This window comes from Sinohyriopsis cumingii, chromosome 13 (genome assembly GCF_028554795.1).
Source record: "Sinohyriopsis cumingii isolate HCF-2022 chromosome 13, ASM2855479v2, whole genome shotgun sequence".
Classification (NCBI taxonomy): domain Eukaryota; kingdom Metazoa; phylum Mollusca; class Bivalvia; order Unionida; family Unionidae; genus Sinohyriopsis; species Sinohyriopsis cumingii.
Window position 1 is genome coordinate 65,721,062 of NC_142973.1, and position 14,815 is coordinate 65,735,876.

General features: G+C 33.9%; 1 protein-coding gene across 2 annotated transcripts in view; it reads right to left on the reverse strand.

The window, feature by feature from the left end:
• Positions 1–1,653: 1,653 nt before the first annotated feature.
• Positions 1,654–14,815, reverse strand: part of LOC149785746 (uncharacterized) — a 181,476-nt gene continuing 168,314 nt past the window's right edge. Inside the window, exons 6-7 of one of the 2 annotated variants that reach the window (XM_089979647.1) lie at positions 14,157–14,225; positions 1,654–8,718 (exon numbers count right to left, since the gene is read on the reverse strand). In XM_089979647.1, coding sequence (XP_089835773.1) covers positions 8,459–8,718; positions 14,157–14,225 — 329 coding nt within the window. In that variant the 3' untranslated portion in view covers positions 1,654–8,458. The remainder of the gene's footprint in view (positions 8,719–14,156; positions 14,226–14,815) is intronic. The other variant, XM_089979648.1, reaches the window with a different exon arrangement.

Below are 14,815 nucleotides of genomic sequence, written 5' to 3' on the forward strand. Positions count from 1 at the left end.
AAATACTGAACGATTCTGACAATGTAAAGTTAACAGAGAAAAAAAAAATAAATATATACATATACACTATCTTAATCATTCTTCAGCTTAAGATTCTTTCAACTGAACCTATTGTTTTTATTTTTGTTCCTTTTTAATTCTTCCTATTATGATTGATATTTAATCACGGACTTTCAGGGCTGTAATAAGGACGTCTAAAATAATGTTCATAATCAGTCATGTAAAATTAAATACTGTGAATTTAGCTTAGTACAAATCTGGGTATTTACCCACATGAAACACATTATGTATTCCTTTAATTTACTGTGGTATTTTAACTGTGTTCCTATCAGGGTGGATGCTGCTAATAAATCTCAAAGTCATCATCACTGAAAGTAATCTGTAAATTTGCATCATTTAAAAACATTCGAGTACATAGATCAACAAATTCACTACAACTAAATTTGACTACCTTTATTTGATCAGGACTTGAAAAAGAAAGAACTAGGCATTATCTCCAAATACTGATATTGTTCCCTTAATTTTTTAATAACTTCTCTGAAAACTGTTCAATTAATAGTGTAGCCTCTTGCCATGATTTAAGTGTAAATATAATTAAAATGACTATTTTGTGTTCAACCCACCATTTTGCTGTACTTGCACAAGCAGTCATTAATTTTAATTAATCAATGACAGCAACCACATTTTATCAACATTATTGTTTGTATTAGTAACACTTAATATAGCACAATTTTATTGTCATTATAGTAAAATATATATTTTGAAGATAGGACTGCCTAGTCTTACAGCACTAGTGACCTTGATTTTAGTGTTGTTATATATTTATACAAGAGTGTGTTGAAGTTTTGAGCTAATGTGGCATAAATTGTGGATTTTTTTTTAGTGTTGACATATACAAGTAGTTGTAGTAAAAAAATATATTGCAACTATTGTCTCAGAATGTATACTACTAGCATATATTTTAAGAAGTAAAACACAACTTGAAGATAAATAACCTAATAATTCATACAGAGCATTTCCTTTTTCTGTGGCATGCACATTTTCTCATCGGTAGCTTTTGTTGCACACTGGTACTCTACAGTCTGCTCTGGATCTATTTAAACTACTCACTGTGTTGATTCACTTGCCATCACTGGGCTGCTTTTTCATAGTGTTCCTGCTTATTTAAAAAAAGAACAGAATACAGTATATCCCTGTGTATTGGTAAATTCACAAAAGAAGCAACCAATACACATAACACACAGACTCTTAAGTTGTTTTCAGTACATGTTCCTCTCACTTGTCCAGCGGTGAAACAGTAAACAGTTGTGGGCAGAGAAAATTGTACTGGTTACTGAGTGATCAACAACGGTTGTAGTTAAATGTTACACATTTTAGGTTTTTGCCTGCACAACTGATAGTAGTTTCAATACCTTCTATGTTACAATCATTATCTCCATCAGCATTGAAGTTGTATTTTTTTCTGAAAAAAGTGTCAAGTCTCTTGTTGGTTTGTAAACAACACACTCTAAATATATATAAAAAACATGACCCACTGTGTGCATAACATATTTCAAATACATTATGAGAGTTTTACTGTGCAAACGTTGATACAATAAATTAAGAATCCAGATAGAAGTCTGTAAACTGAAGAAAAAACAACAAAAAACAACAGATTTTCCTTTATTTTTAATGTAATCTGAGTTTTCTTCTCTTAAAAGCTGCACAAATATAAAGCTTGGATAAAAACTGAAAACACATGATGACTCTCATTTCATATTCACAAATAAAACCGCATGCATTCTAGAATAATGTGTTAAAACTTCTATAGCATATGGAAAGAAAAATCATACACTATTAATATAAATAATTTGCAACAATAATAATGGCTTTATTGCCCATTAACCTTCATAAATCAATCCATATAATTATTAAAAAAAGATTATTGCCATAAATCATGCAGAAAAAGCTAAACTAGATCATCAAGTCATAATAACATGACCTACACAAACTCAAAACAAGGAAGAAGAAATCTTGCCTATTCGATTAAACATGTTATGTTCTGGCACTTTAGAAATGGGATGGACCAGTCCAGGAATGGCACAGTGCTGAAGGAACAGGATGGCTCAGTCAGAAAAGTCTATGGGTATTGAGATCAAACCACAAATCCTACTGGCTGCTTCAAATACCTTGAGCAAGTTGCCATGCCTTGGTTCTGTGTCAAATATACCTGATAACTGCTATGCTCTAGCCAAAGACACATATGAGCTTAAAGCAAACCCTATTTCAATATTCGGTGAGCAACCAAGTCAAAGTGGTCACATAATTCCATAAAACTAAGCATTAAGGTGTTCCTATCTTACATTCCTGAAGAAAAAGGGCACTCCATAGCACATATAGTTTTATCATCAATACAGGTACATGTATTTATATTACAAGAAAAATTACTGAACAGGACATGTATTTTGATAAACAAAATGCCAACGCAAATACTTCAAGGATGCAAATGAGTTTACTTTCTCTCCGACCTTCAGTAGTAAATTATTGCTTCATTCTACCTAGTTCTTTAAACATTCTGATTAAGCTCAAAATCAAAATATTTCCGCATTTCACTGATACAGATGTAGCAAAAGAATCGTATCAAATATTTCATATTCGAAACTTGAGTTTCTTGTACATGATCTTGGACATAGTTCTATCACCATGAGCATCAAATTAAGGACATAATTCTATCAACTGTGAACATCCATTAAAACTGAAGAGCCATTTCATGAAACACTTAGATTGCGAAGAGTGACTCACCATATAAATTAGCATTAACCCTGATACACAGTGAAGCTTTGTTTATCCAACCGCCCAATATGTGCTGTATCAACAATTTTATTAACGGATTATATCATTATGAAGTACTTTACTTCAGCATGATTCCAAAGAAAATATTTAAAAATAAATAAAGTCTTAACAGAACTGATTAATGAATAGAATATTCATGGGAAAATATATCACCTGATTAATTTTTTTATATGCATATAAAAAACAATGCACATTTTAATGTATGTTATTTAGACGAAGTCAATTTAAAATAATGAAATGCATTTCTAGTGCAAAAGGACATGCCTTCAGAATATATACAGGAAGTTGCAAGAGCACTTTTTAACTGAACACAGAACAAAAAAATAACTCTCTCTCTCCAAAGAACACATACATACACGCACTGAACATGTGCGATTTTGTGCAGGGTGCATTTACTTTTAAGTCTCATCAATCACATCCTTTCCTTAATAAAAAACAAACAAACATTCAAAGCATGCAATTTTAAACTATATACATTCAATATAAGCTCAACAAGTTTCTTTTAACTACTGCTTGATTACATTAACTTTTTGTCAGTGCCTGAGCAATGATCTACCGCAATCTAATCAATAAAGGGCTCTAATATTATAGACGGACTTTGATGACACTTTAATCCTCTGTAAAAACTGCATTATTGATAGTCCCACAATTGGGTTTGAGCATAGTCCATGCTCAGCTGCATAATATATTTTATTGTACAATGTAGCTACATTTATGACTTTCGTCATACTTGATACATTTTACAAAGCTCAACAACACCATTTACTTCCCACATTTTAAGTGAGTTTATGCAATTAGTTTTACATTCTGACCAACATGATGTAAAGTAATGCGGCTTCTAGTGCAAGGCATCATTGGATAGTCTTCCATCTGCACATAGCTGATCAGTGATGGCAATTTAAAGTAAGGTTGATTCACATGTTGGAACTAGGTGTGTATCGCTACTAATGTTGCAATATGATATTTATCACAATACATACTACATGTATCATGATCCATATCTTGAGCTTGTTTTTAATTAATAAATAATGATGTACTTGCAGTTAATTTCCACTTAGGTGCTAATTATCTTTAAACATCTGGGTAAATATAAAGTGTATTCCAATTTCAATATAAAATAAAAGCACATGATGACCTTATGTTTCAAGGTTCGTGTCACACGATATGCGAGCACCATTAAGATATATTGTATTGCCCATGAAAATATCCATATTTACGACTCATATTGCTGTATCGTTACATCTCAAGTTGATATCAATACAGTTCAATTTAATGGTTATGAAGAGAGATCATTATTAACATTTCTGTGGTCTTCATTTGTAAACATAGTTTTCTTTGAACCGAAATGAAATGCAGTTAACGTACTTTGACTAATGAAGCACACATATTTACTGCACATGGCACTATAGGCATAAGCTATTTTCAATACAGACTTCAAATAAAACCTGTACTGTCAGAAGAGGCAAGAAGAATAACGAATAGCAATCTCTAAGTGAAGTCTTGGTATTGATACTCCTACATATATAGATGGAGTAAAGGGGGAAGATCTATAACTGGTCTCAATTAGGTTTTAGCTGCTCTCAAGGAATGTTGCTTCTTATCAGACTGTCTCACCTCCTCTGTTACAGGCAGATAAGTATACACCACATACTTAACCAAATTACAGCACATACGCTACCAACCACCAGTTTAAAATTCGTCCTTTAAATTTGTCAGCTGCAATTTTATATTATGGCCAATCAGAAATTTATCTTTAAGTGTTGCAAACAACCTATGTCTTAATTTTTAATATGAATTCTATTAAGAGAATGAAGGATGAAGGAATTGTGATTCTTTGAGGTGGATAACAACACATGCAACTTTTACTACATTGTTACAAAAAAAGCACATTCTGCAACTTTGATGCCCACGACCAGTATTTACATGTGTAAAATGTACAATGCAATTGTGCCGATAAAACTAGTGTCATTGAACTATTACGATTACTAGATACATGACACTTACCCACGCACAAAATAAGCTTCAAACAAGAACTGAAAATAACAGTTCTTTACATAAAACTAAATTTCACCATACACATATACAATAAGAAAATGGTCATCAAATTTTAACTACAGATATATAAAAATGCTGAATCATCAATTTGAGTGAAGGATAATGAGGTTCAATCAAATATTAGCAACTAATTATATATTTTTATACTAAAATGCAATTGACTGTCCTCTAGTCTAAAAATGGATGTTCAAAAACAACTTTACTGGCAATAAGAATAAATTCATTTTACCAATAAAATCTTACTTTTTGTATTTTTTTCAGAGATATCACTTAAGCATTGTATCGAAGATTTTCTTTGTTTATGTTATTCTACATCCTTCATGAAGCAGGTGGTAACTAGAACTGATTCTACTGAAAATCTCTATGCATGTATTTCAACAATAACAACAACAACCTAAGTCAGAACCAAAGTCAGTTATATTTGTTATGTATCCTCCTGCTATGACTTCTTGGTTAAAGGAAGGTCAAGAATGTTCAAAAATGTAATTGCAATTGCACTATTTGTGTATCTGACAGTTGAAACCTCCTATGAACCCCAGGGAAAGGGGCAAAAATGTATAATGATCTCGTAGATAGTTACCATTTGGGCAGTGTCTGTGAAACATGATGAATTTCCGCTTGTTTTGGAGGTCAAATAGTTTCAGACAGGCTAACTGATGAAAGGACAGACAGGCAGTGGACTGTACAATTTCAATGATGCTAAAGCACTGGGCTATTAACTTCTAACAGAAGCTCCCGCCAGAAGAGAAGATGACTAGAAGTCGATGAGCAGGAAACCCCCAATGGAAATAACAGAAGTCAGACAAAGGCATTGACATAGAACAAGCTGACAATAACCCTTGCATGTGCCATCTCCCACATCAAACCAAGCATCATTGGTGCTTAGCAATTGTCACTACTATGCTATTTCATTTAACTAAAAAAAGAAATGATTTGGGATACATTCAGTAAGACTTAATTTTGTGAGACCACAAAAAGAAAATCATTTGAATTTGTTTGTAAATTTATATAACTCTATCAACAAATATCCCAAATCTGAATCATAAAACTGTACATAATGTTAATCTCTTTTTTAGACTAAATGTTTTCCAATTGTCCTTTTTGAATATATTTGTAGGTTTTCAACTGGTTTCCACTAACTATAAATAATACGCGTGTGTGTGTGTGTGTGTGTGTGTATATATATATATATATATATATATATATATATATATATATATATATATATAAAATCAGAATAAAATAAGTATAGCCATAATATTTAGAACTTGAATATACACAACAGCTCTGTTTAAAACATTTCAAGTGTGTTAAGAAACAAATAAATATAAGTAAATCAAGGAAAATTACATTTACAGAACAGTCTAGTCCCCTTGTAGCAGGAAACAATGATAATTGTTGTGCTTTGTTGGCAATGTCAAGCTTTTTCTACAACAAAGAAAACGTGAAAACAGAGAGTTCATGAGACAAACTTCCCATCATTGAAATAAATATGTGCTAAGTATGATTGCTCTGTTTTAAATAAAGAAACATCAAAAACAAAAATAATAATACTGGAAAAAAAGCAATCTTTTGGAGTTATGGCAGACTCAGCATAGAATTGTTCAGCATAGGATAAATATTGAAAAATACAGTATAATGTTGTATCAGAGGAGTAATAAATGGAAACTTTTTAATATACTAAAAAAATTGATTTTTTGAATTTCTCAATTTAAGGACATCATCAACATTTCCTCTGAGATAAGAAATTTCAGAACTTTATAACTGTATTTTAATTCCTGATGCATGAAAATTGTTTTGTGAAAAAATTAACTGTTACTAGCCAAGCACTAAGAGAAACATAAAAAATCTCAATTTTAAGAAGTTTGAGATAATGAATGAAACTGACGTCTGCAGTAGTGAACTAAAGTTATCGTGCAGAAACCATTATTTTCTTACTATGACTTATGATCTCTAGACCCCAGAATCTACAAGTTGCTTTTTACCTTAAGTACAAGCCATCCAAAACATTTGGTCAAACTCTATTAGCATAAAAATAATTCTGCAAAAAACCCTTTTTGTCTGAGTTCTGATGACCTTCATCTTTGACTCAAAATATCAATAAAACTCTTCAAGACTTTAAGTGCAAGCTCTCCACACACTTTGGTCAAGATCTGAGGTCCAGAACTAAAATTATTATGCATGAGCCATTTTATTTCAGTCACAGTGACCTTGACATTTCACCACAAAATCAATTGAGAAAGTCCTCCACAAAGTTTAATCCAGGTCTGTGATATAAAACTAATGTCATTGCATACTAGACACTTTTCATGTTTTAATCACAATGTCCCTGACTTTTGACCTTTTCACCCCATTATTGACTTGTTTCTTCCTTATTCCAAGTGTAAACAATCCACAAAGTTTGGCGGAGGAATGTGTTGAAGAAATGAAGTTGTCAAGTGGAATAGGAAACATTAACATTAGGTTCATAACATAATATGCTCTGCCAAAACGATGTACATATACAAATTATATATGATGATAAATAAAATGTCAAGCTTGATAAAATAAATGTTGTTTAAAATGAGTTATTGAATTTATACAATCTATGCTGAATCTAGAATAAAACAGGTACTTCTTGGTGCTAATCCTAGTACAGTTAAGTTTTTAACTATATTACTTTGGAAACACCATGAAATTACCGGTTTTAGTTATATCAATAATGCCTAGACTGCACAAATAATACATGCTTTATGGCATGATTATGATTATAAAAATATATCAAATTAAATATGTACATCAAATAAACAATCAAGCGTGTTTTCTCCCACTTGCACTATGAGTTGGACTGTGTTCCCATCTGTGGAAAATGAAAAAGGAGTTCCTTCCTTTGAACAATAACATAGAAGTGTTAGGCAACTACAAAGTCAATGTCTTTGTAAAATCAAAAAGAGAAAAATGAAATAAATGTTGTGCTCAAAATGAATAGAAAACTAATTTATCTACTTTGAAAATTGACAATGTTGAAGAAAATCGAGTGTGATCAGCTTACTTGAAGGTATATGAATTTACATGAAAGTACACTGATCATGAAATGGGAAAATCAAGGCTAAACAAATGTACAGCCCATCCAATAATAAAACAAAAAGGTTTCTGTATTATACTCTGTACTATGACGACATTGGAAAGACATTTTTTATCTGCTCATTGAAAAAGAAAAATGACAAAACTATGAAACGTATGACGCGTACAGTTGATTTTCTTACCTTTTTGGATACATTGTGTATAGTTCCTGATTTATATTTTACACAAGTGTACTCAGTGTAGCTGGTGATGTGTTTATACACGGCTACTGTGTATCTTACAACCATTTATATGTCATGGGATGTTGTTTCAACAGCAAAGTACCTGTAATAAGAAGTGTCACAAATCGAGAGCACAGAAAAAAAACCATCGTGACATTTCATTATGTTCTTCTGTTGCAATGTATTTTAGAAAAAATACATCTATGTATATCACATATACATAGAGAGAATCTGAATTACAAAATAGGCACATTCTAAAACATTTCAGATGACATCAGCCTGTAAAATCACGTATTTTGATTCTTTTGGCCTTCACGTGCAGGTGATCCTGGTTGTTGTTTGGGTTTGCTGTTGTTCAGCATTGGCGTCTCCTCTGTGAGTTGGTTATCGTCTTCTGCAGGCTGGTTCCCTGATGCACCGCTACTTCCATTGCTGTTGACAACTGGCGGAAGCAGTCTGTCCGTCTGAGAAGCTCTCTCCAACTCGTCATCTGATGTCTCGTCGATAAACTGGATTTCAGTCAATGGCTCTGTTTCTGGAATGTCCTCTGCAAAACACACCCAAACAAAAAAACTGTCATCATTTACTGAATCTTATTTTCCCTATAACTTCGGACAAATTTTTTGTCAATTGTATCGGTTTTTTTTACATGTCATGAACAGTGGTTTTAACGAATGAAAGCATTTCTGACCCGTATCATGTCCGTTTACATTGTGTGACCACTGGTTTGCAATTTCAAACAAAAGTCATGACAACAAAACTAAGAAATGAAACAATTAAATTTTTCATGGGTATTTACATTACTAGATTCTAATGCTATTTCTGCTTTTGCGAGAGACTAACTTTCAATCTTTAATTTTGTAAATTTCATGTGAGTGAAGAAGTGGACATCAAAGCGGAGGTCCAAGAACAAGTTAAACTACAACACAAGTTCTACAGTTTTTTTTCTTCTCCGGTATAATTTTTTAAAAAATCTGCCCAACAAATTCTATGTATGCGCAAAATAAATTGAAGATAAAAAAAACTGTCACAAAGGATACTAAAATCTACAATGTATTTCTTCAACTACAAATAGTTCTATTAATTCCTTTAAAATTCATGCAGAAGACGTAGCACTTTTCAAGCAGTGTCTAGACTACTTAAAGGCATGATATGCTTCAATAAGACAAGATCAGGAATTAGGGGGAAATGTCTTGCAGATGCAGCATTATATAATTCTTTTTTCTGGCATTTCGGATTTTTACAATCGATTGCTATGGTAACAAGCAGCATTTCCTTGAAATAGTACGGCTTCAGGCTGACACGAAAAGCAACAAAAAAAATTTAAAAAATGAAGTCACCTCACGATTTTTAAGCACGATCTAATATAACACGGATTAAATATGCGTTTTTGTGTCATGTAGAACAAATCACTACGTGAAGGCAAATTGCCAAATGTATCCTGGCCTGTTATAAATCTGCTGTTTCTATAATTTTTCTTTTATATTTCAAAATCTTATATCTGTTTTTTATTACAAAGGCTTATATCAATTCTTGATTACATAATCTAAGAATTCGTCGTGAATGTTTACCAATACATCCTACTGATTCCATTTAGCAATATTCGTCAAAGTATAATTATATTTATTTCATCAACGATGTAAGCACATACTTCGTACTATTATTGTTGAACTAGGCTGTCATCATAGTCCGAGTCTGTGACGTCGCACCACTGATATGGGCGACGTCAGAGACAACCGTCTACTGATAAGTCGAAATCCCCCGCCCCTCGAGAAATGGGCGGCATACGCCGGCTTCTCTTTAATAATAAAGGATTCATGGAAAGGTTTAACATGCAAAGGTAGATACCTTCGTTATTTATCTTCATGCCAATTCATTTGCACAAATGGGGTCATTCATTAAGTCTGTATTTTTTCATATTTTTTTTAATGATACTGTTTATAACTGGCCGAGAAATAAAATCAAGTTCTAAATCAAGCTTAGGAGCTGCATGATCATTAAGCAAGAATACTGTCATCATATAGTTAGATAGCCAATTTAAAAATCCACTTTCAGTGGATTTTTGTACAACTTCTGTTTTCACATCCCATAAGCTAGGAGACGGGCAGACAAATGAAGAAGAACAAAAGACAAACAGCCATGGTATAAGCACAATTGGCCGTCAGGCAGTTAAAACTAATACATACTAGAAATATTCGTTCGAAATACCAAAAGGCCCAATTTATTCAAATTTAGAGAAATAAGGAATTCGTACAAGAAGAGCCACTTGTGGACTAGTTGTTAAGGAAATGTACCCCCCCCCTCCAAGTCGGCCTATTTTGATAACCAGAAAGACCAATTCTGCTTTATTAAATCAAGATACTTTAATTTCACAAGTTTTCGTCGAGTATCACTTTTCGTATATCTCGTGGTCGCGTCAATCTACACATTTCAGTAAGTTAACAAGACGCACCAAACGCTGGCACTTTCAACAAAAACCTCAACAACAACAAAACAGTATGACCCTTTTCCCAATCAGAGAAATTTAAGTTCCGAGGGAAATCGCTTATTTCGCAAGACGAGGAAAACTAATACGACAAAAATGAATTCAATGTATTTGCTAATGAAAGGTCTTATTTCGGTTAAAGAACTAAATAATTCCTTTTCGATTTATAGCAGCTGGAAGGAAATTTAAAAATTCAGCTAAGAAAATGTTTTACACACTACTAACGTTCAAGAGTTTATTGTCATGAACTCGTTATCGAGCTGCCTCAGAGAACACAAAAAGCGTAAGCCAAACGTTTCTGTTTGCTGCACACAGAACTCGAGCAAGCGGCAAAAATCATAGCATGGCGTTGTAAGCCTTTCTGACAATTTTAAAAGCTATAATAATAAGTCAAATTGTGGCCTAAAACTTTGACGTTCATGAAAGGTGTAATCCCGAGCATTGCCGGAATCCGCCGATATGTTGCAACTGCGTACTTGCTTGATTTACTCAGTTACTCTCTTATGTAAAGCAGGGATATTAGAGATTCCTTAAATTTTTCCAGGTTTGATGAATTGTTTACTTTGGGTCGTAACACATTCCAGTTATCCATTATTCTATGCAGACGGCTTAAGCTATTTAAAATATATAATGTTCTCCTTGCTAAAGGTGCAGAAACTTCTATAAATGAGCCCTATTATATGGCTTACTTTGCTAACAATGTTATTAATATGATGTTTCGGGGATGCAGAATATTACAGCAAAAAATCTCAGGTAAAGTTGTTCAGAAACATTTTCTAAAATAAATCCATCGGGTAAGTTATTGTACTCTCAAGCTTCACGAATTGTCAATTACAATACGTTTGTTCTGATTGAATATCAAAGCAGTCTTTCTTGAGACTCGTACAGTATATCTTATCCTTGATATATTTGTAAACTTTTGTATACATTGTGAACATATTGACAGTGGAATGAATCACATCTGGAATACGGTTAGATCATGGGTACCTGTAAAGGAAGTATATTCTGGACGCTTCCGTTGTAGAGCGCCCAGCTAATATTCATGCATTCCTGGTACGAACCCCGATCCTGCTGGGAAGTTTTCCCTGTGACAGTTGGTGGCAGCGGCGAAACCACGAAGACCTGCTCTAGTATTAAAGAAATTCACTTTCACCCATCGGCGGTTGGTCTGCGTGACTATGGATAATAAGGAATGGGTTGCGGGAATGGGTCATGTACATCGACTTGGATAACTTAATGCTGTAGAGCGCTCTCCTTTGCTGGAGTCTCGAACCGGCGCGATTGGTTCCCCCTGTGACGTCTGGTGGCAGCATGATACAAACCGCATCAAGTCGTCTCAGGGGTGATGGTCTTTCACTCTGAGTTGAAAAATGATGGTTGGGGCCAGATGAATGTACCTGCAATGGACGTCGGCTCTTATAGCTCCTGCGGTAAAACGTCCAGCTAGTAAACAGTAGATTCGGGTTCTAGCATCGGACCAGCGATGCAGACATTGTTCTGTGACAGTTAACATATATAAAAGGAAGTACAAGACCGAGAATGGATTCCTGGGGGTCACCACCAGTAATAAGTTTCCTGTATGTCAGTTCATTGTGGAGACTTGCTCTCTGACGTCTAGCGTGCTTTTTACACTAATTTATTTCCGTAGAGTGATTTTGCCTGTATAACAATATCTTAAGTTGTTCTTGATCCTTTCCAAAAAAAAAAAAAAAAGAACTGGATCACTTTCTGATCCAGAATATAAATAGAGAATCCACGACTTCTTATATTTTTTTCCCACCTGGCAACAGGCTTATATCTACTTCAGGAGGTCAGTGTCTTTGGCGTGCTTTATATTCTTTATGGGAAACAATAGAGTCAACTGACTGAATGAATTAAAAAATGTGGCAACATTCATTTGTATGTTGTCCTAAGAATAAACATACTCGAATCCTACAACTGGATCCGCACAGGTCGGCTAAAGTGGTGTGTCGATTGACAAGGCACTTTACTCAGGCGCTGAATAACCTACTTGTGTTGCTATGTCGTAAAACACCAATCCAAACCAAACCAAAAACCTTTACGCGTATGAAAATTGAAAACAAATAGCTTATAGCTTCATCTTCACAAGTACCAGCGTGAACAATCCATTATATACTAAATAATGAACAATCTATTGTGTACTAAATAATGTGTTTAAAATAGTACAGAACATGTGGGGAGTTCCAAATGGACATAATCTTTGATAATTTCATTTTAATTAATGTGAATTACTCGCCTTTTAAAATAAAAAGCGTTTATTCCCTAACGTTTGCTGATACCAATTTAAAGTGTTTGCAAGAAAAGATAGAGATAACGGAAGTAACATGCAAATCAAAATCCAATCAAATAGACTCCGAATAACATGTATCTGTGTATATGATATGCCAGTAACAAAATATTTTTTCAACAACGAGAAAGAGACAAAAACAAACCAGGTTTGCAGAAACATCTGCAATCACATTTAAGTAATGCTATTTGTATGCATGCAGACTGGTTGCTAACAACTGGATAAATCAAACCGAAATATATTGTGTTATTAAACAAGAGGGTGACCAGACAAATTATGCAGTCTTTATCTGCTTTAATTTTTCAAAACTTTCCATCTTGAATTGCATGCGCATATCACCAACCATTCCAGCATGCATTTTAATATGGGGTTTTGTACTCCGTGTTTTTTTTTGGGACAACCGAGAATCACTAAACGTTTTTCATATCTCGATTTTGTAAGATTATATTCCGTAAAATGATATTTTGCTAATTAGAAAGGAAAGAATTCAGCATGCCTTTGAAACATTTTACTATATTTCGCGTTTTCAGTTAACAATATGTTCTGTCAAGAGAAAGACTAGGCAAACCAAAACTGAACTTAAAGACCATTTTGAATAATGCAGGCTCTCGACTGAATCAGTTTCGTTAAATCAATTACACTTGACGAAGGTATGTGGTCTTGGTGGAAATTTTCCTTTTAAATTAATTAGAGTTTTATTTTGTTTCGATTTTCATTATTATTCCCAAAGAGGTTATTTTCTTAGCAGATTTTCGTTACACAAATATAATTTGTACAGTGATTTCTCAGTGATCCCGACAATCAAACATGGGCAGAAACAAATGGAGCATTAACATATGGGGGTGGGGTTGGGGGTTGTTGTTGTTGTTGTTAACGGATACAGATGATGGCCATGCAATCAGAACATTCTCGGTTTTTCCTGCCCCATGCCTTCTGAAACGAGTACGTTCCTCTCTCATTCGTAAAGGAAGAGGACGTTTCAAGTGGACATCTATGCCGATCGAAATATTGTTCAGACATTGATTGGTCAGTAGCTAACAAAGAAAGAATGGGGCAAAATAATATTAAAGTTGTTAAAACAACTAATGGCAAAATATATTAAATGGTGGGGTGCAAAAATCGATCTCCACTGTTAGTTCGCCTCTGAGTATAAAATAAGCTCTGTGTATGGACTTAGGTGTTTCTTACTTACTCTCTAGCCCGATGGTACCTGTGGACTCACTCCTTGTGAGTTTATAACCTGCCCAAGCCTCTCTTGAATCTGTAATACATTGCCAGAAAAGAACCTAGGAGTTAGACCTAAACAAAGCAGTGTGTGTTGTCCACAAGTTTACTAGCCGATTACGATAAGTGAGGAGTCTAAACGTCACGTGACGGAGTACAAGGGCTGCATGGAGACTGACTAAGCAAACAGTCTTTTCATGGAACGATGTCTTTCGCGTATGACTTGAGTGTAAAGAAATGCAATTCTCCATGAAACTGACACATTTCTTTTCCACTTGACCTTTAACCTCATACCTTGAGAGCGTTAGGGTCTTCCTCACATTAACGTTTCAAGGACGATAAGCATTTTGTTCAATTGATCAACTGTTTATTTGCTTAGTAATCCTTTTGTTGCTGTTACTATCATAGCCCACTTTAAGACAGATCAGTGTGCATTTGACTATGCATCAATTTAAAAAAAGAAGCTCATATAGCCCTTGAACTGGTTATTAATGATAACACTGGTCAACAGTGAAATCATTACTGACTTGAAAAGGCCCTAATCTGTAGTATTTTGGTGTGCCGAACACGAATATAACCGTGAAAAATTTGTATTGGCTCTCGTTTTGAAGATATTCATATACCTCA